Source organism: Caretta caretta, chromosome 4, assembly GCF_965140235.1.
Source record: "Caretta caretta isolate rCarCar2 chromosome 4, rCarCar1.hap1, whole genome shotgun sequence".
NCBI classification, from domain to species: Eukaryota; Metazoa; Chordata; order Testudines; family Cheloniidae; genus Caretta; species Caretta caretta.
The window spans coordinates 19773358-19800578 of NC_134209.1; the positions used below are offsets into that span (position 1 = coordinate 19773358).

Here is a 27221-nt window from a genome sequence, read left to right on the forward strand (position 1 = left end):
AGGACACCTGGTCCATGAAGTAGCCCAATCCTAAGGTGGGGCTGGAAGGACTGGGCCTACTGAGGCCTAATAAAGACCATGCTAGTTCTGAGCTGAAGCTGTGGTGAACTTGAAACCACAAGGAGACCTCTTGGATGGGGTTTTTAAGGCCTGTTCCTGCCAGAGGCCTGTTAGATCTGTGGTAAGCTCTGGTAAGCTTATTAGCATGCATGTAGGTTCTTTTGTTGTTAATGTTTTCTCTGTAGTGCTTTTACCTTATGAATAAGGTAGGCTTGCATAGGAAGTGCCGTGTGGTACCTTATAATGGTGGGCAATTGCACTTTTGGTCTCTGAATACAAAAGAAGCAGGCCTGCTTAGGCAGTCTCTCTTCCTTGGGATTTCACAGTATAGTCAGGGGACATGAAGCCTGGAAATACCCAGGGCAGAAGGGATTGAGATGCGGATCTCCGTTCAAGAGCCCAATGACCCTGAAGCCCAGAGTGGGTGCCCTTGCTAGACCACAGAACGAGATTACAGGGGCAGTGCTCTTGAAGCATGAAACCATCATGATGGAAACGTTTGTGGCTTCCGCTGAAGGGGAGTTTCCCTAGAGCGCCCTGTTTGAACCAGACAGCAGGGCAGGAGTTGCTGAATACATGGCAGTATTGAGGGGACACCTTAATATGCATCCACCCATGATGCTTGCGACAGGAGCCCTCACTGGACCAGGCTGTGGTGATTCAAGAGAGAGGTGGGTGTGTGCTGGGATTGCCAGACCAACAGAAATCATGGAAGGGGTTGTTTGCTGTACACAGAGCTTTTATTTGAGCTACTACTATGTGATTGTCCAAATCTATCCAAGAACTCAAGTGGACAAAACCAACCAGGATCTGAACAAATACAAAGTGTAAGTTCTAGCTGCCCACAGTAAGAAATCTTTAGCACTTGTACCCTTTCCAGTCATGTCTGACGCAGATGAGTAATGTTCAAAAAATTCACAAGGCAAACAAACTAGGGGCTATTTATCTTTTTATTATAAATTTAGTATGAATGACCAATGGAAAAAGTCATAACAGAGTACCAAGAATGTTTGTCTATCAAAATTTTAGCAGCATTTAAACAGTACTAGGTTCCCATCTCCATCCAAACACTGTCTTCCACCCCCAGAACAGTAACCTCAGCCTGAATGGCATCAAGCCTTCTAGGCTGAGATTTAAGCCACGCTTGTTCCATGTAATCCTCTGCACTGCTGTGACAATCTCAACCTTAACATGGGTATCCACAGACTCTGTTAGTCTCAGGCCGGACTCTCATCCCCGCACAGGTCATGTCTACACCACAATCTGCAGTGTGATTGCAGACTGGCTAAAAACAGCAGGGTAGGCGAGGAATGCAAGTTTGTACCCAGCCTGCACCGAGGCCTATGCCACCATATCTGTCCTGCTACTTTCAGCCATGCTGGTTCAGGCATGTCTGTCCGTGCTGCAGTCCCACCTCAGACTGCCGTGCAGGCCTGCCCTTAGTCACAATGAGCAGCATCTTATTCCACTGAAGAACAAAGGGCTACGTGTGGAGGAGGGTGCTACCCAACATGCAAACCTGGCCCTAGAGTGTTTGTTAGTAACCATAACACAGGCTGACCCAATAGCCTCAATTACACAACTGTACTCCTGAAAGCAATTCATTCATGGGGCAGGGCCCATTATTATTCATTACTTTCTAATCCCCAAGTGCCAGGCACACTTATTACCTACCTACCTTCCTCAATTTCTATGCGTGACTTTAGAGTACTGGCCATGTAATCACCCACCCATTTCTCTGATATTCTGCGGTGGAGAACTACTGGGGAAGGAGAAGATATTTAAGGCTTGATCTTGCTCCTGTTCAGGTTGATGGCAGGACTGAGTTCAGATTTGATAGGGGTGAGGGAAGATGGAAGATGAATATTTAGTGTATTTCAGATTCAAAACATAATTAAGTTAGTTGACTAATCACATGAACAGTAGTGTTAAGCATACAGAATAACGAGAACAAGCATAACTGTAAAATACTTTTTTGCTAGTTACAATCAAACATGAACAGTACTATCCCAGCTTTGCTGGTGATAGCTTAGTGAAAACAATCTTTAATTAGAAGTGAGAACAAACAGGTACACACACAAGTTGACAACAACATAACTCTAGCAAGCTATTTCCCTGCTTCTTTGGTACTTTCTAAACTTTCTTATCCAAAATATATAAGGGAAATGCACCATTAAAAAGTTACTGTTTGTAAGTATTTACAAAAGCAGTTGCCATATAGTATTGTACACAAAGATCAATCTGATATGAACAAAGTTATCTTACGAAAAGCACTTATGCACATGTTTTGTTCCAGTATCTTTTAACTTTAAAAAAATTCATGTTATGCAATCCTGTACCTCGCTTTATCTTATATCAAATAGACAAGAAACATTTCCCAATCCATACTCTTCTTTAAAAGATTAAAAAAATCACCACTGAAATGTTACATTATGTACAAACTTTACTAAATATTAAATTCTAGGCAATATTTTCACCCCACTTATATTATAACTTAGGTACTATTTCCTACTATATGCATATATTTCTTTAATATATAAGAACGGCACCACATTATATCACCATGTCACCAATATGACACATTGTTATATACAGTAGATAAGAAGTTAGATATGGAAGATGAATCCTTGCCGACTAGCATTTCCGTTGGACAGGTTAGCAAAGGCTTTTCTCCTCCCTCTCCTCCCCCCATGGGTGTTTCGTGCAGGAAGTGGCAATTCAGACATAGGGCAGAATCCCATACATCAAGATCGCCATGACTCCAGCACTGAACAAGCCAGCGACAGGAACTGTCACAAACCAGGCCAGAAAGATGTTGCGGAACAGACGCCAGTCAACAGCCTTCTTTGAACGTATCCAGCCGACTGCCACCACTGAACCAACCTTAGGAGTTTGAGAAGAGGGTTAAGCAGATACAAGGTTAACATCAAAAAGCCTCTAAGAGACTCCTATGATCAACCCAATGCCAATCAGCTGATACCCAGCAATGTAAGTAGCCAAGATCTTAAAATAATGCAGACTTCAGTGAAGACTAATGCTTTGTTAAAGGAAGGCTGGAATTTAACACTTGCAGGTTGCTGGGGTTAAAAAAAAATGAAGGAAAAACTCACCCAGCAGCTGACTCTTAAATGTCTTTCATAGTATATGCATCAACTTAAAGCCAGCTTAATTAGATTCCGGTATCTCAGTCAAATGGCAATTAACTCTACTCGTATAAATGCAATTCTATGTGCCTCTGCCTTTTTAGGCCCCAATCCTGCAATGACCTCTATTTAGGCAGAGCACTGCACCCACCTAGAGCCTGTTGACTTCCATAGGCCCTGCATGGGCAAAGGGATCTTACTGTGTGGGGCTCGTTGCAGAACTGAGGCCTTAGACCGAGAGCTCTTTGGTGCAAGGACTGAGTTGTCCTTGGTGTTTGCCAAACATCTTACACATTTTGGGTGCTACTGAAATCTAAAAAATAAAAACCTGTGCAGTCTGCCAAGTATGTTTTCTAGTGTAAAACCTGGGCTTCTGTGCCAACCACTAATCACAGCAACTCTCCTTGTATCAAATGTTCATAGCCCTTCCTACAAATGACTAGACCAGCCTCATGATGTGGAGAATTCAATCAGTGTGGACGTCAAGGCAAGAGGGTGTTAACAGAGAAATACCCTTTGAGGAATAGTTAACAGAAGGGTTTGGCAGATCAACTTCTATGTACGTACTACTGTACGGGAGATAGTTTTTTAAGTATTGTAGCAATGGTGGCTTACTTCAGCGAAGTATAACACCACCTATGGGCAGCAACGGACTAGAGGAATGTTTTATTCATCTCAGGAAATATTGCCCAGAGGATTACGGCAGGATTACAAATTAATAACTGGGACATAGAGTTCCTCTGGCCCGAGAAGTAATGCAATTAATGATGTGGCCACTTGAGGACATAAAACATTTATTAGTAGCGGCACGACTCTTATTAGCTGGGAACTGGAAACAGAAAAGGCTTCTCTGTTAGGAAGTGACTTGTGGGGATCTAGCAGTAACTGGTACATTACTGCATCAGAATAAGACTCAGCAAGGGAGACGGTTAAAATCTAACTTCCTTTCACTACATTTTCAGATCAGGAAATTCACCAGCTACAAGTCTACTTTTTTGAGTATGAAATAAATCGTTTGAGATTGAAGTTTCTTGGGGGTGGGAGGAACCTAACCATTTTAAAACAGTTTGTGGAAACAAGTATGCCCGGGAAGTTTTTCTAAATTGTATTTTCTTTCAACTCCTGAAGCAGCATCTTGGGCCTCCTCAGCTGGTATAAAATCTGTGTAACTCCATAGAAGCCAATGTTAAAATAGCAAGAAATCCTTCCAACATGGAAGAAACAAAAATTCCACAGACTGAATTTAATGGTGTTCTTCAACAATTAAAGGGAAAAGTGAGGCTAGCAGGGGAAGAATTGCTGACAGATCTATCAAACGGGGGCATAATTGCCTGAGGAAAGCGCTGAAAGCCCCATTTGTTAGGGCATTTAAAACTAGACACTATAATATGGACAAACATGCTGTGTCAGAGAGCAGAGCTAGAAGAACTTGCAGCTCTTCTGTCTCTGGCTGCTTGGAGTCTATGGTCATGAAAGCTGCTGGTCAGCTATGTCCAGCACCATAGTATAGGATTAACTGTCTTGCCATATGGGTGAAAGCCTAAAGAATGGATATGAGCTAGGCTAACAGAAGATCTTGTGGGCATGCTACCATGTTGTGGCTGAGCATCCTTCCTAAAGGAAGGCCCCAATCCCAGTCGCACTGTTATCAACAGGAATCTTTCCACTGAGCGCAAAGCGGAGCTGGATTTGGTCCTAAATGGCATCTTTGCCTGGACTAGACTGAACCACATTAATTTTTTAAAATAAAAACTTCCTTGCATTTAAAGAGGTTTAGTGACATTGGGCAGAGCAAGGTGTTTTAGGAGAGGGTGGAGAGAGACACTTTCCCTGTGGGAATAAATTAAGAGAAGATTTCACCTAATAAGGTCATGAGGGTATAAAAATCTGTTCAAAGAGAAATTTATTAGCTATGTAACATTTAATCTGAATAAACCCATCAGTCACTGATACACTAGTCTGGGGCTGGCAAGTATTGTAGATGGCCCCAGATGGTTTGCAGTTGTCTAGAGGTGGAGCGGCAACCAGCCTAAATAAAGAAAAACACAACAACAGCAGATTTCTGAATAGCCCCTTGGTCCAAAGAAAACTGTGTCTAGAAAGGATTGTGATGATACATTTAGGGCTTCTTTTTGGGGGGGTTATTTATAGCAATTTTTGAGTTTTATGTAGATGTTTGCTTGCATGGGAAGGACAGGCAAGGAAAAAAGAGAGGAGTTGTTGCCTTGTAAATCAGAGATGTGTACACGTGCACTGAGGATGAGATGGATATAGGAGACAGACTTGTTGAAAGTCTCTGGATAAGGATAAAAGGGGTAAAAAACAAGGCTGATGTCATGGTAAGGGTCCACTACAGATCAGCTAACCAGGAACAAAAGGTGCATAAGACTTTTTTTAAACAACTAACAAAATCATCCAACACACAGGACTTGGTGGTGATGAGGGACTTCAACTACCCAGACATCAGTTAGGAAAATAACGCAGCAGAGCACAGATTATCCAACAAGTTCTTGGAATGTATTGGAGACATTTTTTTATTTCAGAAGGTGAAGAAAGCAACTAGGGGAGAGGCTGTTCTAGATGTGATTTTGGCAAATAGGGAGGAACTGGTTGAGAATTTGAAAGTGGATGGCAGTTTGGCTGCAAGTGATCGTGAAATGATAGAATTCATGATTCTAAGGAATGATAGGAGAGAAAACAGCACAATAAAGATAATGGATTTCAAGAAGGCAGACTTTAGCAAACTCAGGGAATTGGTAGGTAAGATCCCATGGGAAGCAAGTCTAAGGGGAAAAACAGTTCAAGAGAATTGGCAGTTTTTCAAAGAGACATTATTAAGGGCACAACAGCAAACTATTCCACGGTGTAGGAAAGATAGGAAATATGGTTAGAGACCACCCTGGCTTAACCAGGAGATCTTCAATGATCTGAAACTCAAAAAAGAACCCTAAAAAAGTGGAAACTAGGTCAAATTACAAAGGATGAATATAAAAAATCTCCAGCACAATCATGTAGGGACAAAATGAAATTAAACTAGCTAGAGACATAAAGGGTAACAAGAAAACATTCAACATATACAAGCAAGAGGAAGACCAAGGACAGGGTAGGCCCATTACTCAGTGATGGGGGAAAGACAATAACGAAAATGTGGAAATGGCAGAAGTGCTAAATGACTATTTTATTTGTTTTCACCAAAACGTTTAGTAGTGATTGGACATTTAAGATAGTGAATACCAGTGATAATGAGGTAGGATCTGAGGTTAGAGAGAAAAAACAAGTTAAAAATTACTTAGACAAGTTAGATGTCTTCAGGTCAGCAGGCCAGATGAAATACATCCTAGGATACTCAAGGAGCTGACTGAGGAGATATCTGAGCCTTTAGCGATTATCTTTGAAAACTCATGGAAGGCGGGAGAGATTCCAGAGGACTGGAAGAAGGCAAATAATGCCAAGCTATAAAAAGGGGAATAAGGATAACCCGGGAGATTATAAACCAGTCATCTTAACTTCAGTACCCAGAAATATAATGGAGCAAATAACCACGCACATCAATTTGCAAACACCTAGAAAGTAACAAGGTGATAAGTAAAAGTCAGCATGGATTTGTCAAGAACAAATCACGTCAAACCAACCTAATAGCTTTCTTTGGCAGGGTAACAAGCCTTGTGGATGGGGGGAAGGAGTAGATGTGGTATATCTTGACATTAGTAAGGCTTTTGATATTGTCTCTCATGACTGTCTCATAAACAAACCAGGGAAATACAACCTAGATGGAGCTACTACAAGGTGGGTGCATAACTGGTTGGGAATCCATTCCCAGAGAGTAGTTATCAGTGATTCATAGTCAAGCTGGAAGAGCATATCAAATGGGGTCCTACAGGGATCAGTCCTGGGTCTGGGTCTGTTCAATATCTTTGTAAATAATGGCATAGCGAGTACACTTATAAAGTTTGGGACGATACTAAATTGGGAGAGGATAGCAAGTGTTTTGAAGGACAGCATTAAAATTCAAAATGATCTGGACAAACTGCGGAAATGGTCTGAAGTTAACAGGATGAAATTCAATAAAGACAAATGTAAAGTATTCCACTTAGGTAGGAACAATCAATTGCACCCATACAAAATGGGAATGACTGCCTAGGAAGGAGTACTGTGGAAAGGGATTTGTGGGTTATAATGGACTACAAGCTAACTATGAGTCAAGAGTATATCACTGTTGCAAAAAAAGCGAACATCATTCTGGGATGTATTAGCAGGAGTGTTGTAAGCAAGACACAGGAAGTAAATTTTCTGCTCTATTCTGCACTGATAAGGCCTTAGCTGGAGTATTGTGTCCTGTTCTGGGAGCCACATTTCAGGAAAGATTTGGACAAACTGGAGGAAGTCCAGAGGAGAACAACAAAAATGATTTAAAGGTCTAGAAAACATGACCTATGAGGGACGATTGAAAAAACTGGTTTGTTTAGTACTGAGAAGAGAAGACCGAGAGGGGACATGATGACACTTAAGTACATAAAAGGTTGTTACAAGGAGGAGGGAGAAAAATTGTTCTCTTTAACCTCTGAGGATAGGACAAGAAGCAACGGGCTGAAATTGCAGCAAGGGAGGTTTAGGTTGGACATGAGGAAAAACTTCCTAACTGTCAGGATAGTTAAGCACTGGAATAAATTGCCTAGGGAGACTGTGGAATCTCCGTCATTGGAGGTTTTTAAGACCAGGTTAGACAAACATCTGCCAGGAATGGTCTAGTTATTACTTAGTCCTGCCTTGAGTGCACAGGACTGGACTAGTTGATCTACTGAATTCCCTTCCAGTCCTACACTTCTGGGTCTTTCAAGGTTCAAAAATCAGGATCTTTCAAGGCGCTTTGTAAATATTGTAATGAGCAGTATTTGTAAAGTTCCCTAGTACACTTTAATGCAGAACTCTCTCAAACAGCACTATGTTAAAGCACTCCAGTGAACCTTTAGTATGCACCAGCAGGGTCTACATGGACCAATTAATATGCAACATATTAGTGCACTTTAGAAATCACACCACCACAGTCCACGTTACTGCTCTGTGTAAACAAGCCCTTAGATACAAGTAAACATGTCTGGTGTTTATTGCATAAAAAACAGGTGTTTTGTCTGGTTTTGATATTGGGGTGTTTTATCAGTTAAAACTTACAATCAGAACCCCTATGTATATTATACATTTCACACAATTTTTGTATCCGCTTGTATTTCCAATCTATTGTGTAAGACTGACATTTGATACAGTAACCTGGTTTAGTGTGTAAGCAAGATGGAACTTTGAGTTTTTTCTTGGAATTTAAAAAGATATCAGCAATGATGGCATTGGTAAAACCAGCTCTAAACATTATGAAAGTTTAGTTTATTAATAATGATTTGATGGATTAAAGATTAGGAAAGCAGTTAAAACTTCAAAAGAGAAAAACTAAAATGATTTGTGGACATTCGATGACAGCTACCTTCAGATTGGTTTCAAACCCGTGCAGTTTGCCTTCATATGCTCTGCTTAACTACAGATGTATAGAACAAGTAGTTCTGCATTCAACAGTGGTGCCTGCTAAAATACACACTTCTGTACAGAGGATGTTTATAACACCCATTTGCCATTGCTATTTCAGTGCTGGACAAGCTAATCAAATCTGCCTGTCACGTTCAGTATAAGCTATTCAGAAGCCCCTGTGTGTTAAATCGTAGGCTTCATGGATTAGAATAAATACAGGCTAACTGCTAAAAGCCTAGTTCGAGTAACTTTCTGGCATGTGAACCAATGGCCAAAACCAAAAGTTCCAGGGTCTGCTGCTACAGTTGGCTCCTTGTAGATGGAACCGGCTTGGCTCACAAATGTTATACCTTGGAACAGCTGAAAGGTACCGAACGTTTAGGGGTTAGTGACTAAAGCCACAGGGACTCTGTGCCTTCCTGGATCTCTCCACAGGGACAGGGGTCTGGCCGTTGCAAAACTACGGATTTTTTCCTTTTAAATTTCGGAGCTTCTCACGGAATAGGAATGTTGCATTCCTACTCGCCATAGTTAGCAATTTAAGCTTTTGTCTGAACACTACATGTTGCACGTACACTGTATCCTCATGCTTTATTGAGGGTGCTCAACATAAGACCACTACACGTATGTTAACTTGACTACCTAAGTCTACAATAAGGTGTAAATGTAACATTGTGAACAGTAAACTACACTACTACACTGGTCAGATTCACACTGCCCAAATTAACATTACGATAAGAACCTTAAACTTTCCACCCTTTTGTGCAATTGCTCAGTTCCTTTGAATGTAATCTTTTTTTTGTTGTTTGTGGTCATCAAAATCTATTTGGTGCATAACATAATGAAGGCAAAATGCAATGATCAGCATTTCTCATAATTTGACTGTTCTAGATTGATATTATACTGCAAACTCCAATACCTTGCAATGAGTGGAGCTTATTGGAATACCCACATTTGAGGCTACAAGTACCGTTAGCGCACACATTACTTCAATGCAAAATCCACTGTGAAGAAATAAAAAAAGATAGATGGAAATGTTGTAGTATAAGAGTTACATGAAGGAAATCCCATGCCATGCACTTATCAAGACAGTGAAGTATGAACGATGGAAGGTGTCATAGCTTCTGAACACGCAGGAATGCTACAGATCTAGGCTCAAATGGCATGATCAAAGGAAAGCACATCAGCTACTTCTACTCCCAACATACCATGAAACTGTTTAATTTTGCTTGTGATCATTCTCTCTTTAGAGCTGTGGATGATATATTTGTGAAGGGTCACTTTGGGCAGAGCCTACCGAGTTCAAACCCTGTATGCTCCTATGCCCCAGTTACAACTGATTCTCAATCTGAAAATCAAAAATGTATTTTTTACAGTAAACTTTTCCAGTTCTACATTGATGAAAATATCTTTTTGTTTTTGTTTTTGAAAGAACAGAACTTGGCCATGCCTCAAAATAAATTTGATTTTGCCTTGCAGAAGAGAACTATTTCAGCTTTTTCCTGCATTGAATCATGCCATTGTACAGCGACCTGAGCAGCAAACTTAAAGATGTACAGTCCAGACTGCCATGACTGCAGTCACATGGCAAAAGCATACCTTGCAGTGTGTAGTACTGACAGGAAGTCCAACATTGGAAGCTACCACAACTGTGAACGCCGAAGCCAACTCAATAGTGAATCCACTGCAGGAAGCATAAGAAAACACTTCACAGTCACTCTTTGTATCAGTTTGGACTGACACCATGCAGTGTGCCAATGTCTTACCAGTATCTTCTTCAATTGTTTACTTCCAACTTAATTGGTCATAGAATTACATTGGGAGAACAATGGACTACTGAATAATGGAAACAATACACACTAGTTATCTGCATTAAACTGATTGCACAGCTCACTGCTTCAGGCCGTTTTACTACTCTACAGTCCAGTGAATCATGCTTAATTAGTCATTAGGTTAGCGGCAGCAGAGGTCTAGTATGCATTAAAGCAAAAATAAGAGTCAGATTAATATTTTTTAATGTTATGAAGCACATGAGGAAAAGCTAATTTTGTCATTTCCAAATTTCATAGTTTCCCATGTTAATTAGGACAGCAGTGGAATACTTTTGTCAACTAGACCTCTACAATTCAAATTCACACCACATTAAGTTACAGGGATTTTTTTAACAAGGTAAAGGGTCAAATAAGTTACCATTAGAATCAAATCAAAAGCAAACCCAGCAGTCCACACAATTAAAAATAAAACTAGAGCAGCAATTTCTCAAACTAGATCCTATTAGAAATTCAGGCAATCAAATTAGTAATCTTGTACATACCTCGAAGGTGTGATTGGCGTGAGGTCTTTACCCATAGTCTGGATAACTCTTCTACCCCAGACCCAGAGACCTACACAGATCCCAACACCTCCATAAAACAGCAGCCAGACAGGAGTCACAGCTTCTTGCATTACACCTCCTTGTTCATATATAAGCCAGAGAGCTACCAGAGGACCAATTGCATTGCTGAGAAAATAAAATCATTACATCGGAGTTATAAAAACAGAGGCAAGTGCTTTTCAACAAGTCACATTTGTTGTACTCATTTTTCTCCAAAACTGTGTGGCATTATTCTAATCCTACCGCATGAAATAGATTAAAACTTCGTACAATGTCATTTGTAAGGACGACTGCCGTGTGTGACAAATGTGATCAAAGCCAAATTCTGGAGCCCCTTGTTGCCTACATTTCACTGTTGATCACTATGGCAGAAATTGACAGAAGTTTCTATTACGCAAATAATTTTCCAGAAATGCTAGATAGTTGGTAACCTTATAGATGTCGCTCCTGGAGCGACTGTTCTTTCTGCTGCAGTGCAGGTATCAAAAGGTGCTCTATCTGGCTGGACAAGTGTCTCCACAATTTTGTTAAAACAGAATTTTAAATTAAATCCATTTCACCAAAGGTGGGGGAGAGAACAGACACAGATTCATAGGCCAGAGGGAATCATTCGATCTTCTAGCCTGATTTTCTACATACCATAGGCCATAGAACAGAGGTGGGCAACTACTGCCTGTGGGCCGGATCCGGCCCCTCCGGGCTTTGGATCCGGCCCACGGGATCGCCCCCCATGGTGCCGAAGGCCCCGTGCCACTCTCAGAAGCAGCCGGCACCATGTTCCTGGGGCCCGGGGGGGAGGGGGCAAGAGGGCTCCATGCATTGCCCTTGCCTCCAGGCACCACCCCCTGCAGCTTCCATTGGCCGAGAACGGGGAACTGCGGCCAATGGGAGCTTCGGGGGAGGTACCTGGAGGCATGGCAAGGGCAGCGCCTGGAGCCCTGTGCCCCCCGCTCCCCCAGGGGCCGTGCAGGGACGTGGTTCTGGCCACTTCCAGGAGTGTTGCGGGGCCAGGGCAGGCATGCAGGGAGCCTGCCCTGGTCCCGGTGTGCACTGCTGCCACCCCAGAGCCACTTTAGGTAAGTGGCACCGGGCCGGAGCCTGAACCCCGTCCCCCAACTCCCTGCCTGCACCTCGCACCCCTCTTGCATCCCAAGCCCCCTCAAGGATTGAACTCACAACCCTGGGTTTAGTAGGCCAATGCTCAAACCACTGAACTATCCCTCCCGCCCAGTGTTGTTCATGTCCATTCCAATATCCACCCTCCTTCTCCTTTGTCGGAGTAGCCGGCAACAAGTAACTGAGGGGGTGGCAGGTCGACCGGGCTCTATACTGAGCGCCATGAAGGTGCGACTCCAGGGGGCGCCCAGGGCGGCCCGACGGATGCTGCTATGGGAAAAATCTTCCAGCTGTCATTCAGGTGTGCACACCTGATTGGAATGGACATGAACACCACATCTCGAAGAACAGCAGTTATGAGAAGGTAACCGTTTTGGTTTTTTTTTAAATTAAATCCAATCTTTGAATGCTCAGGGACGGGCAACACTGGGGCATGGCTGGTGTGCCTCTGTACCACATTAAACTCTGGCTACAACATCAACCTTTTGTGGCCATTTACAGCTATTACAAGGTAAAGCAGCTGTCAGGCTGCTCTGACATGACACCGTGGACCCAGCTCTGCCCAGAAGCTGTGCCAAGGTCAGAGAAGGGCACCAGGGAGCTTGTAAGCCAGCTCTGTACACACCTCTGACTTGCACTCTGAAAGTATCAGCAACACCAGTATGTGCAACATCTTCTCCTTATGCCTTAATGCTGATGAGAAGTGTTGCCCTGCAGCTAATCAAGGCAGAATGACATAAAAGGGGAGAGACCTAACTCTAAATTAAATGCTGCATCTAAACTCTCAACTCAATGCTGTTCCTCTGTGGTCTTTAGGGATTCCTTTCAGTGACTTAAGAGTCAGAATTATGGAAGAATATGGTGACATTCAGGGAAAAATCTGCAGTTTCTAGCAACACATCAGAGTTCCTTGATCAGAGTTTACATCTGCTATGCTGGCTGGCTCAAATTTAACATCCGCGTTATTCTGTTGATGTTTCATATTTTCTCATTAGGAAAAAAAAAAGTAGGAATGTGTGAAGCCAGCCTAAAGGAACAGACATTAAATAATTTTAAATATTTCCTCACCAAATACATGTAGAGGGAACATATTTAACATTTTTATGGCTTAAGTTGATCAGAGTGAGTGTGTCATGATTCTGAGGAGAGGAAAGGAAAGACAGAGCAGCACAATAAGGACAGTGGACTTCAAAAGAGCAGACTTTAACAAACAGGGAAGTGGTAGGTAGGATCCAATGGGAAGAAAATCTAAGGGGGAAAAGGAGTTCAGGAGAGCTGGCAGCGTCTCAAGGCACAATAGCAAATTATCCCAGCGTGAACGAAAGATAGGAAAAATAGGAAGAGGGCAATATGGCTCCATCAGGAGCTCTTTAGTGACCAGAAAATCACAAAGGGATCCTTCAGAAAGTGGAAGCAAGGACAAATTGCTAAGGAGGAGTATCAAAGAATAGCACAAGCATGTAGGAAGAAAATCCGAAGGGCTAAGGCAAAAAATGAGTTCCATAAAAGGCAATAAGAAGAGGTTCTATGAGTACATTAGGAGAAAGAAAAAGACAAAGGAATGTGAGGTTCTCTACTCAGCGGGGAAGGAAAGCCAATCACTGTTGACATCAAGAAGTCTGTGGTGTTTAATGCCTATTTTGCTTCAGTCTTCACTAAAAAGTGAAATGGTGATGAGATACTCAATACAATTAACATTAACAACAAGGGGGAAGGAACGCAAGCCAAAATATGGAAAGAATAGGTTCAAGAATATTTAGATAAGTTGGATGTACTCAAATCAGGAGGGCCTGATGAAATTCATCCAAAAATACTTAGTCTTAAGGAACTAGCTGAAGCAATCTTGGAACTGTTAGCAATGATCTTCGAGAACTCATGGAGGACACATGAGGTCTCGGAGGACTGGAGAAGGGCAAACACAGTAGTTAACTTTCAAAGGGGAACAAGGAGGACCTGCTGAATTATAGACCAGGCAGCCTAACAACTGGAAAGATACTAGAATAAATTATTAAACAATCGATCTGTAAGCACCTAGAGTAGAACAGGATTATAAGGAATAGCCAGCACAAATTTGTCAAGAACAAACCATACCAAACCAACCTAATTTCCTTCAACAGAGTTACTGGCCTGGTAAATAGGGGAGAAGCAGTAGACATGATAAACACTGATTTTAGGAAGACTTTTGACATAGTCCTACATGACATTCTCATAACCAAACTTTGGAAGTTTGTGCTAGATGAAATTACTTTAAGTTGCATATACAACTGGTTGAAAGACCATACTGAAATAGTAGTTATCAAGGGTTTGCTGTCAAACTGGGAGGGCATATCTAGTGGAGTTCCACAGGGATCAGTCCTGGATCCAGTACTATTCAATATTTTCATTAAATGACTTGGACAGTGGAGTGGAGAATATGCTTTCAAAATGTGCAGATAACACTAAAATGGGAGAGGCTGCATACACTTTGGAAGACAGGATTAGAATTCAAAATGACAAATTGGAGAATTGGTCTGAATTCTCCAAGATAAATGCAAAATACTTCACTTAGGAAAGAAAAATGAAATGCACAACTACAAAATGGGGAATAACTGGCTAGGTGGTAGTACTGTTGAAAAGGATCTGGGGATTATAGGGGATCACAAATTGAACATAAGTCAACAATGTGATGCAGTTGCAAAAAAGGCTAATATTCTGGGGTGTATTAACAGGAGTGTTGTATGTAACAGATGGGAGGTAATCGTCCCACTTCTTTTGGCACTGGTGAAGCCTTGGCTGGAGTTCTGTGTCCAATTCTGGGTGCCACTGTGACGGTGCTCCTCATAAGGCTTTATGGAAATATGCTTATGAATATACATGACATAACTGGAATATGTTCTACGCTACGTATGACATGTAACATATCTATGTAAAGGTCATGATCTGCTGAATCTATTAATCCTATTTGCATGCATGTATCATTTTTGTATTTGAAGTTATGAATATTGGCCATGTACTGGCTTGATTTCTAAATAACCTTAGTAGAGCATTTGGTCAGTTCCTGGAGAAAGGAATTCACAAAGTTAAATGCCCAGTCAAGCAGCACTTAAAGAGCAATGCATCTTGGAAGGCTCCAATCCACATAAGAAGTCTTCCTGGAGACAGTCCAGATGCCAGGTGGGCAATGGCTGCTGCCTGTAAAAACTATGAGTAATGCGTGGACATGTGACTGGCCCAGGTGACTCCAGAACTCCATCTTGGAGCTGGACTTTGCATAGGAGAGAGGAGCGGGTCTCCACCCACAAGAAAAAGTCTATTTAAGCCTGTGGGAGACCCCTCCATTTTGTCTTCAGCTGGCTAAGGAGATAGCCTCTTCACCCCCAAGAAGACCTGAAAGAAACTAGAACAAAACACAGTAACTACAGGGGGTGTGAGTGATTGCTGGACCTGGACTAAAAGGAGATTAGTCTGTAAAAGGAATCTTACTGGAACTGGGAGGTTTTGTCTGTATTCAATTTTATTAGACACAGACTTGCGGGTTTTATTTTATTTTGCTTGGTAATTCACTTTGTTCTGACTGTTACTACTTGGAACCACTTAAATCCTACTTTCTGTTTAGTAAAATCATTTTTTACTTATTAATTAACCCAGATTTTGTATTAATACTTGGGGGGAGGCGGGCGGGCGCAAACAGCTGTGCATCTCTCTCTATCAGTGTTATAGAGGGCGAAAAATTTATGAGTTTACCCTGTATAAACTTTATACAGGGTAAAATGGATTTATTTGGGGTTTGGACCCCATTGGGAGTTGGGCATCTGAGTGTCAAGGACAGGAACATTTCTGTAAGCAGCTTTCAATTGAGCCTACAGCTGTTAGGGGACATAGTTCAGACCTGGGTCTGGGTTTGCAGCAGGCTGGCGGGCCTGGCTCAAACCAGGCAGGATACTGAAGTCCTAAGCTGACTGGGCAGGAAAGCAGGGGCAGAAGTTGTCTTGGCACATCAGGTGGCAACTCCTAGGCAGTTTCTGTGATCCAGCCCGTCAGAGCCACATTTTAGGAAGGATGTGGGGAAACTGGAGAGGGTCCAGAGGAGAGGAACAAAAATGAGAAAAGGTTTAGAAAACCTGACCCTGTGAGGAACGGTTAAAAAACTGGGCATGTTCAGTCTTGAGAAAAGAAAATCAAGAGGGGAGCAGATAACAGTCTTCAAATATGTTTAAGGCTGTTATAAAGAGGACAGTGATCAATGGTCTGCCACGTCCAATGATAGTAGGACAAGAAGTAATTGGTTTAATCTACAGCAAGAGAGATTTACATTAGATATTAGGTAAAACTTTCTAACTATGAGGGTAGTTACTGTACTGGGATCTGTACTGGGCCCAGTCCTATTTAACATGTTCATAAACTATCTGGAAAAGGGGGTAAACAGTGAGGTGGCAAAATTTGCAGATGATACAAAACTACTCAAAATAGTTACATCCCAGACATACTGCGAAGAGCTACAAAAGGATCTCACAAAACTGGGTGACTGGGCAACAAAATAGCAGATGAAATTTAATGTTGATAAATGCCAAGTAATGCACATTGGAAAACATAATCCTAACTATACATATACAATGATGGGGTCTAAATTAGTTGTTACCATTCAAGCAAGAGATCTTGGAGTCATTGTGGATAGTTCTCGGAAATCATCCACTCAATGTGCAGCGGCAGTCAAAAAAGCGAACAGAATGTTGGGAATCATCAAGAAAGGGATAGATAATAAGACTGAAAATATCCTATTGCCTCTATATAAATCCATGATACACCCACACCTTGAATACTGCATGCAGATGTGGTCACACCATCTCAAAAATATATATATTGGAATTGGAAAAGGTTCAGAAAAGGGCAACAAAAATTATTAGGATATAGAACGGCTTCCTAGGAGGAGAGATTAATAAGACTGGGACTTTTCAGCTTGCAAAAGAGGCAGCTAAGGGGGGATATGATAGAGGTCTATAAAATCATGAGTGGTATAGAGAAAGTAAATAAGGAAGCGTTATTTATTCCTCATAATACAAGAACAAGGGGCCACCAAATGAAATTCATAGGTAGCAGGTTTAAAATAAACACAAGAAAGTATTTTTTCACGCAACACACTGTCAACCTCTGGAACTCCTTGCCAGAGGGTGTTGTGAAGGCCAATACTATAACGGGGTTCAAAAGGGAGCTAGATAGATTCATGAAAGATAGGTCCATCAATGGCTATCAGCCAGGATAGGCAGGAATGGGGTCCCTTGCCTGTTTGCCAGAAGCTGAAATTGGGTGACAGGGCATGGATCACTTGATGATAACGTGTCTGTTCATTCCCTTTGGGGCACCTGCCATTGGCCACTGTCAGAGGACAGGATACTGGGCTTGATGGACCTTTGGTCTGATCCAGTATGGCCATTCTTACTATGTTCTTATGTTCATATTTTTGAGAAATCAGGTCACATGCTTCATTTAAGTACCTAAAGGTAAAATGAATGCTTTTGGAAATCTGGCCCCAGTGTACAGCTAAGCTGGGGTTCTATGAATGCTGTGTCACAATGCCAAGGCTAAGACCACTAAAGAAAGCATACTAACTGCCTTACCCAAGGAAAATATACTTTACCGATTGTACAGGACTTTCCTTGATATGGTATGTTGCAATAGGACTTGCTAATTGGTACTTCTCTTACCCCAACCCAAGAAAGCACAAAAGGAAAATGACATTGTAATTATCAGTTTCTAATCACATCTAAGTGATTACAAAATGGAAGATAAATAATTTTTAAAAGTCAAATGTAATTCAATAGATTTAAAATCTAACAGGCCACTACTCTCTTTACAAACTGATAATAGTGAGTAGGATTCTGAGAATGCAGAATCCAGGGATTGACAGTTACACTTGTCCTGGGTCCAGGACTGGCTATATTTACTCCTGGCACAGTACCAAAACACACAGCTAGAGCAAGGGACAGGTTTAAGGTCTTAAACTGTACAAGGCAAGCCACCATGGCTAGGAATTAATCATTTATATTGTTTCAAAACTGGAGCCCCAGCTTTCATTGGAATAAAGTATTAGTGCCTGATTCTACCAAAGTTACCGGGAGTGGAGAGTCCTCAGCATCTCCTAGGAAGCACTGAAGCAAAATGAGATCCTTACACTTCACTTCTCAACTCTTTTTCCCATTTACATGGGAGAAGAAAGAGGTGCCCATGATTCTTTGCCACTCCATCTGGCCCTTGGCATGGGTTCATAAGTGTTGGAGTTAGTCTTTTTCTCTTCAAACTTCTTTTGACAGTCTTTCCATCATATCCTCGGGCTTTCACATCCTTTCTGGCTGTCCTCTTCCTTACATGCTCTCTTTGATGGTCTTTCTTTTCCCATTCTTACCATGTGTCCAGCCCACCTCAAACATGCACTCTCCAGCCTATCTATTGCTTAGAGTCCCAAGTTCATCTTTCCCCTAATTTCTTCCATGTACCCTCCACTTGCCTGCCATTCTCTTCACTATATTATTTTCTACTACCTGTATCTTCTTCCATCTAAAATGAGGCCCTTACTCTCACTCCATTATTTCATGAGGAATCAAGCTCTAAAATGATGGGAGAAACACTGCCATAAATGGACTTTGCGTACAGATCAGTATGAATACTTCCATCCCAAGCAAATAACTCCAAGAACTGGCCTGGAGCAGTGATTAGGAAGGAAGTTTCTTTTAGGAATGCATGACAAAAAAAATGAGACATTCCAATTGCATGGTAAATTGTATTACTTTAAAAGTGATTTTACTGTTTGACTTTAAATTGGGTAAAAGAGTCTTAGTGATTTGGAGAAAGGCCCTAGCAGCAGTAAATGGTTTAAATTAGTAAAAACTCTGAAAAATGGAGATAAAAATCTGATTTTTAGAAGCACTACACTGATTGCAGATTTAATTAATTTTAGCTAAACATAAGGTAATTTAAATTAGCAAAAATATTCTAAGATTCCCATAGGCTGACGTGCTTGAAATCTGCAGGATCTTCTAAGGAGTCATTGTGAATGCTTGAGAGATGGCTAAGAATGATCAAGTCAACAGGAGCACAAAGGAAATGATTGGAGCCCTGTAGTGTAGGACTGCAAAAATGATTCTGCCGGGAAGGAAGAGTCACTTGATTGAATCACTTACAATTTTTAAACTAAGACTTCATTGCAGTGTCCACAGTTTGTAGGGCCAAATTAAAGTACTTAGGTGTTTAAGTACCAGATTTGCAGGCCCAAACAGGTAAGTAGATGTCTAAATGCACTAACCAGTACCTGCAATCTTATGGGTGCTGAAACAGATTGAGGGTACGGCCAGGCAGAAAGTCTGGCTTGAAGGATGTAGTGAAAACTGAGCAGTCCCTCCTTTTTATATTGTTACATAATACAGGAACAAAGCATCAATGAAATTAACAGCAGGTAAATTTAGAACAAGTAAATTGTTGGCTTATAGTGATCCGTAAGAGACACACCACTGACACTTAAAAGCTCTGCTAGCAATTGGCCGGAAGAAAGAAAAGACTTCATAAACTGCAGCAGCCAACATGCTTTTTTGTATTAAAATATAGTTTTAATTAAATATACTTTTCACTGGCAAACGGTATCTCTGACTTGAACAAGCCCAGTCCACAATGAAAGGGTTACCTGCTAGTATCACACAACAAACAGGCACGGCAAAATCTGCTGATCTGTGCTTAGTCCTAGAGGAGTCTGGCTGGGAAGGCTGCTGCTAAGCAGGGGCAGAGAGGAGGGGAATCTGACTGTTGTGCCAGCATCTGGCCACAGAGTCTGATAGGGAATCTTGAGGAGAGGACGATGAACAACTTGGTTTCAGTAGGAACAGATACTCACCCCAGTTCCCCTCTGCCTCACACACCAGGGCACTGGAAATAGGACAACCTAATTTCATCTTGCAGCAGCAGAGACAGAGGAGATGATGTCCTAATGAGTCCTGAAAAGGGAAGACTATTATCCCCACTGGACAGATGGGCAACTGAGGTACAGGAAGACTGAGTTGCCACAGCTGATGGCAGGGGAATCTGTCCCCTCCAACACGCCCAGTCCTTGTGGATGAGATGAGAGGAAAGAAAATCTCTCTCATAAATATAAGTCTGAAGGGACCATTCTGGTCGCCTAGTCTGCCCTCGTGTGTAACACATAGGCCATAGGACTTCTCTGAATCAATTCCTGTTTGAACCAGAACATGCGTCTTTTAGAAAAATGTCCAGTCTCATCTGAGGAAATAAGCTAATAAGGGACACACTCTTCCCGCCCCACCCCAATGCACACACAGGCGTGATCCCGTAATCTGACTCTATGCAGAACACAGGCCCTAGATTTCATCCAGGAATTCCTGCAGCAAGCCCAGTAATTTGTGGTGAAACTAGAGTATCTCTTTTAGAGACCCCCAAGGGATGGAGAATCCATCGCATCCCTGGGGACCTTATCCATAGCCTACTGAATTCAGAGGAAGTCTTTCTATTAATTTCAGTGAGCTTTGGACCAAGCCCTGGTGAGCTGTGCGCCATGCCTCTGATGGTGCCAGAGGATTAGGAAGGTGTCCAATTTGCCAGTGGGTTATTAGATCACTGGGTCCCCCACCAGAAATCAGCTACAGGCAGGGGAACCCCTTTGTGTGGAGAGACAGTACTGAGAGGCTTCTTGGGGACATCCATCAGTTCAGATTTCTGAATGCCTAGCTGGATCCCAGATCTCTGCAAGTGCTCCCATCACCGATGGTTAGGTATTTTTAAAATATCACAATATTATATCGCACACAATATCACAGTATTGCGCTCCTGATCATTAAAATCCACAGCTCTCCGGAAGATGCATACAGCCCTCTCTGGTGGCTAGTAGGGCCTCAGCCCTTCCAACTTGTCTGAGGCCAGTTCTCCAAACAACTGTGGCAACTCTGCATGCAGTCACACTCCTGGGCCACATTTTTTTTCCATACTGCCCTTTTCATTCTTGTGTTGACCTCTGAGTGGTCCCGTGTGCTCCCCTTGTGCCTGAGTGCTGAGCCAGTGAAACCTGTACATGCCAAACAATTAATTAAGTTTAACAACATTTTTTCCAGAGCTTCTGTTCTAAAGCATTTATCTGGGATTTAAAATTCTTTAGCTTTTATTCAGCACACACGTACCACGTTGTCACATGGCTCCTGGATTGGCTCACAGTTAGTCCCAGGCCCTGGACCAGATCCAGTGTCGTTGCCACAGCACATTTAAGCTTACAGCAGGGAGGTGGCCTGAACAAAACCACCAGCCAAATAAGGTATTATCATCCCTCTCTGCTTCTTTTAATGGGCAGCCACTATTGCTACTATCCCTGTTGATGTCAGCCCAAAGAGGAGCCCAGAGTGCTGCAAATGCCGAAACCTGAGGCAAAAATCAGAGCTATTTACGGTGTTGGTATGATATTCGCATGTGGAAATATGCATCATGAAGGACTGTCAAGGCCAGATTTCCTGGCTCAGCTATTATGGTCGGTGAGTCCATTCTAACTTGGCTTGGGAGGCAATAAACCGATTTAACCACTTCAAGGCCTGAATCAAAAGTCTCCCCTAGTCTCTTCTGTATCACGGAATGCATGGAACATATCCATATTATTATTTACTGTGCACCAGAAGTCCAATCAACTATGTACAAAGCATGGGAGAACACTGACCTGCAGGGAGTTTACAATACAATCCACATTAGACATCAGTTGTTACAGTCTATATGTAATTATCAATCAGACTGTATATCACTACAATGCACTTAAATAAAATATAAAATAGAGTGAACATCAAACTTCATACAGCTGATAATTTATAACTTTTCCCCTCTTCTTCCCCTTTATCCTCTACCACACTTGAGGGGTCTGTAGGAAAGGGCCTGGTAGAAGAGACTTGGCAAACAATGGGCGGGTGTTCCAGTATAGGGGGAGTCTTGGGGACGGAGGACAAGACAGGAGTGAGAAACCCAGAAAGGGAGCAGGAGGAGATGAACTGTGCAGAGCCTTGAAGATGTGGATAAAGAGATCAACTTACAACAGAAGGAAAGGGAAGTTAGCTAAGAGGATTCAAAGGGAGAGAGTGAAAGAGAAGCTTTGCAGCTGTATTTGTAAAGGACTGAAAACAGGTAAGTCGAGAAGCTGAAGACAAAAGAAAAAAGGCTGCAGAAGTCAGAATGTGAGAGAGGGCCTAGCCCAGGGCTTGGGTGGTAGGAATAGGCAGATTTTAGAAATGTTGTATAGGCAATAACCTCGAAAAGGCATCAGATGACACAGGGACTACAGTCTCTTAAATGATTTATTTTCTCCAAATCTCTGGATTGCTTTAGAGGCCATCTTGAAAAATGAGAGTCCACTACCTTGCTAGAGTGGAGATTCCCGACCTCTGTGGGACTGACTTGCAAGCCTGAAGGGATGTGGCTTCACTGCTCAATACTCAAGGGGCTGCTTCTTATCTGGGAGTCTGAATCACATCCTTCTAAGGTTCACCAAAGATACAGGTCTGCTTTGTCCACGGGAACTGAGGGGGCTGAAGCAGCTTTAACCTTGGCAAGCCGTGCTGGGGGGCTTAACAACAGCCTTCTGGAAACCTGGACTTGTGCTGAGTGTGCTAAAAATAGAAAGACGTCTGCCTCAAAGAGAGACCAAACAGAAGGGTGCCCTTCCCCTGGGAAGACTAAGTGAGAACTGGGAGAGTTCTGTTCTCAGGGAAACTGCAGTTTTAGCAAACCGTGTCGAGCCAGGAAGCAGCAGCGTAGAAATCTCAAGAGAGAATCCACCAGAAACAGTCGACAAGAATTGCCATGCAACAGCCAGCTCATGAGTCAAAGGTTCTCTCTAGGGCAGCATACGCTTCACTGGAAAATGCCTCAGCAGCAAGATCACAGGTCCAGAAATTGCCCCACAAGTTATCTTACTCCGGCCCCAAGGAATTGATTCTAATACCTGGCAGAAATGAGCGTGCTCTCCCTTGGATGAGTAGGATGTCGGTCCCAGGGCATTAGCGACACAAGGTAGGGGAGGTAATATCTTTTATTGGACCAACTTCTGTTGGCGAGAAAGACAAGGAGGAAGAAGGCTGGAGGAAGGTGGCATATACAGACTGAATGAGCTGGCTAAGCCTCATAAGTTTCCGACAATATACATAAGCAGTGTCCACCACAAATCCAAAAGAAGAGTGGAAGCGCTGAGCTTCCCCGACAAAAGGCGAACCACACAACAGCACACATCCTACTCATGGCCACTTCCTGCAACCTAGGGGCGCAAGCCACGCAGAGGGAGAAAAGGCTTCCTGATCAGAAGCACCGGGCCAGTAGCCTGTGTGTGTAATACAGCAGCCCAAAAGCTCATTATCCTTTGCACTGCCATGCTGCATTACACATGGGTACCTAATTTCCTGGCCATTATCACTGCTCAGCCTCCATGTGACTCTGCCTTTCTCACATCCCTCCCTTTTTATTTTAACGGGTTTCTATTCTGGTATTGTCCAGTACAACTCTATATTTACTGCCTAGATCCCACTTTGGTGTCCTATTCCCTCTCCCCTTCCTAAGCCATCCCCTGCTATGCTGCCTTTTTGACTCCTGTCACCTTATTCTACCCTTTTGTCCTGGTTTAAAGCTCTCGCAACCAGTCCCCACTAGTCTAATTCCTAAGAAAGCCTCATTATTGACATTGAGGGGACCTTTTTTCAACATGGAGGGGCGCGGCAGAAAGAAACCAGAAGAGTTGGTGAGATATATACAAGTTTGCCAGTTCTTGCAGTGCTTATCCCAAACACTGCTTGGGATATACTCCTACACTCAGGCCTTGCTCCTGCAGCTGACTACACATGGACACACTCCTGCATTTGCACGGGGTTTCAGTGAAGTCAATGGGGCTCCGCAGAGGTGTAGGGAGGAATACACCCACATGCAGTCAACTGCAGGATCAGCGCCTTAGATTTGGAGTCCAGAGACCCTGAACCATCTTTTTGTGGTGTATACACAGTGCCTAACGTGAAGGAACCCCAAGCCTTTGCTGAAGCCTCCAGGCATCACCACAATACAAATAACACACAATACTGAATTAAGGAAAAATAGGCTAACAAGCAACAGTTAAATAAATGCCTTGCACAAAATTAAGTGAGGTCTGTTTTGTCCTTGCAATTTTATCAGTCAAGAGACCTTGAAATAAACAAAGTATATGAGAAAAATGTGCACACTCTGACCCCTGCTCTGCAGTCTGATATGGATGGGAAGACCCTAGCCTTAATCACTTCAGCATGGGCTGTGTGGGAATAAGGATCCACATCTATGGACATCCTATGTGACATGGAAGAGCAAAATGCACTCCTGGCTCATTGCTACAGTAGCAAGTCAGTCTAAAAAAATGAATGTACTGTAGTATACGCAGCCAGTTAAAACCACTTAAATATTTGTTTATCTCCCATAACCACATTCCAAAAATATTCTGAAATAGGCAAAGTGGGGCAATAAAGCGGATCCTAGAACAAAGTATGAATCTAGTCAAAATGAACAATTATTTGAAGGGATTAAACTATCAAGTGCAACAAGTCAGACTGTAGAGAGTCTGAGCCACGTCTTTTCTCCTACAGAAGTGCAGACTCTGGAGATCATGCTAGCTGAGATACCACTCTACAAGTGGTCTCATTGAAATGAATGGGAGTAAAATGCTATTCCCCAGGAATAAAGGTGTCAGAAGAAGACTCAAAGTTTGGTTTTCATGTCAACTCTTTACCCGCCAACACAAACTGTAGCCAGTTTCTAACAGAATGTTTGATCTTCAGAGTGGAGAGAGGTTAATAGTAGGGTGCCCCACAGTTTAGCACTGGGACCAGCATTACTAAGCGGGATATTTTCAAATGCACAAGAGGCAGCAACTCCCTGGTGGGCCCCATTTGCACCTTGGGAAGTCTCCCTCCCACCCCCCGAAGCTTTGGAAGAAGTAGACAGCGAGCTGGTGATGCTGTTTTGGTTAGTAAAATGAGAACAGAGGAATTCCACATGACTTGAACACAATGAATGATTGGGCACCATAATGAAAGATTAACTTCAATCTAAGTACATTGACAAAAATTGTCTAAACTTCTCATTTGCTGATGGGCTCTGATCTCTGAGTAAAAATAGCTCCCGAGGGCAAGGACTGTCTTTGATTTTGCTTGTTTATATGGAATCTAGCACACAACAGGGCCCTGATCCCTGGCAGGGGCCTCCATGTGCTACAGTTCACCAAAACTTGAACGATTTAGCATAGAATAGAAAAGAGGTTACTGTTATGGGGAAAGAAAATATTAATTGAACAGCCCAAGTCTTTAGAAACATTAGTTATATCAATGTAGTAACATTCTATAGCAAAGCAATTATGTCACAGAGTTTACATACACCCCTCCTGGGTGCCAAATAATTCTCCAAGCACTGAGTTCAATTAAAAAGCACTCAGCTTGTGAGTTCTCACACACTTACCTGACATCATTACCGCCATGGGCAAAAGATCCAAAGCAGGCTGTTAGGATCTGGAGAAAGTGAAAAAGGAGGTGGACCTGAGACGTGTCCTTCTCCTCCTTTTCCTCTTCTACAGAATCTTCTGGGAGTTGGTTAGGATCTGCTAGGTCCGATGCCAACTTCATTTCCACACCACCTTCGTCTGCCTCAATCTCTGCCTCAGCTACAGCATTGCAGTAGCTGGAGTAGCTATCATAGCGAACTCTCTTTTTAGAATAGGCCACTGTGTCTCCCACCAACTTTTCACTGTCTTCTGGGGTTGATGTATCAACTGCCTTGAAGGATGCATGTACTGGCATTCCACAGATGGCAGCTGTGTAACAAGTGTAACTGTTGTTGCGACGCAGTATCTTGTAATTGTTTTCTTGTGAGGGCCTATCGTTGTTTGCCCTGTCCAGATGTATTCTGTGTAGCAAGTCTTTGTACAATCCTGAGTCTTTATGCACTGTGTGATACACCTGGCCATCGCTCCTCACATGACCGCCGTCAAAATTAAAAGTGCCATTGGAAACAGGAGATTTCATGGTGGTTTGCGTCATAGAAAAAGCCCTTCCTGTAAAGGCAGATGGTCAGATTTTATTTCTATCATATGAAATATGAAAGTTCTATGCTTGGCAAGACACCGAAACAAGGAGTAAATGGCTGAAGGGACAGCCATCTGCAGTATATGATACAGAAGTTCATCTCAGATACATGAATGCATTGATCAATTTCAAAACAAACCTGGATAACTTTTAAGGGAATGTCTACAGCTGGGAGTATGGATAGTTTTATGGTTAAGGCACTAATCTGTGCCTCAATACATCTTTGCTCAAGTCCCAGATCTCCCACAGACGTGCTGTGTGACTTTGGGCAAGTGCCTTAGACTGGAATTTGGGTGCCTAACACAAGGCAACTTTTAAAATTCTACCCATAATCTCTCTATGCCTGAATTACCCATTTCTAAAATGGTAGTAAATACTTCTTTCCAACTCGCCTTTGTTTGGCTTGTCCATTTAGATTGTAAGCATTCCAGGACAGGAACAGTCCTCTGACTGTGGGTTTCTTCAGAGTAAGGGGAAAATGTTCAAAAGCACCTAGATGACTTAGAAACCTAACTCCCATTTTTAATGACAGGTTTCAGAGGAACAGCCGTGTTAGTCTGTATTCGCAAAAAGAAAAGGAGTACTTGTGGCACCTTAGAGACTAACCAATTTATTTGAGCATGAGCTTTCGTGAGCTACAGCTCACTTCATCAGATGTATACCGTGGAAACTGCAGCAGACTTTATATACACACAGAGAATATGAAACAATACCTCCTCCCACCCCACTGTCCTGCTGGTAATAGCTTATCTAAAGTGATCAACAGGTGGGCCATTTCCAGCACAAATCCAGGTTTTCTCACCCTCCACCCCCCCCCCCACAAATTCACTCTCCTGCTGGTGCTAGCCCATCCAAAGTGACAACTCTTTACATAATCAAGTCGGGCTATTTCCTGCATAGATCCAGGTTTTCTCACATCCCCCC

At 42.5% G+C, this 27221-nt stretch overlaps 1 protein-coding gene across 5 annotated transcripts in view; it reads right to left on the minus strand.

Annotated features, from left to right (window-relative positions):
- Nucleotides 1–992: 992 nt before the first annotated feature.
- The window catches only part of SLC20A2 (solute carrier family 20 member 2), a 73756-nt gene continuing 47527 nt past the window's right edge, over nt 993–27221 (minus strand). For 3 of the 5 annotated variants that reach the window (XM_048846637.2, XM_048846640.2, XM_048846638.2), the window contains exons 8-11: nt 25675–26266; nt 11032–11217; nt 10317–10401; nt 993–2943 (exon numbers count right to left, since the gene is read on the minus strand). In XM_048846637.2, the coding sequence (XP_048702594.1) occupies nt 2779–2943; nt 10317–10401; nt 11032–11217; nt 25675–26266 (1028 nt within the window). In that variant the 3' untranslated portion in view covers nt 993–2778. Of the gene's footprint in view, nt 2944–9636; nt 9722–10316; nt 10402–11031; nt 11218–25674; nt 26267–27221 lie in introns of all 5 variants that reach the window. The other 2 variants (XR_012668007.1, XM_075127434.1) reach the window with 2 other exon arrangements.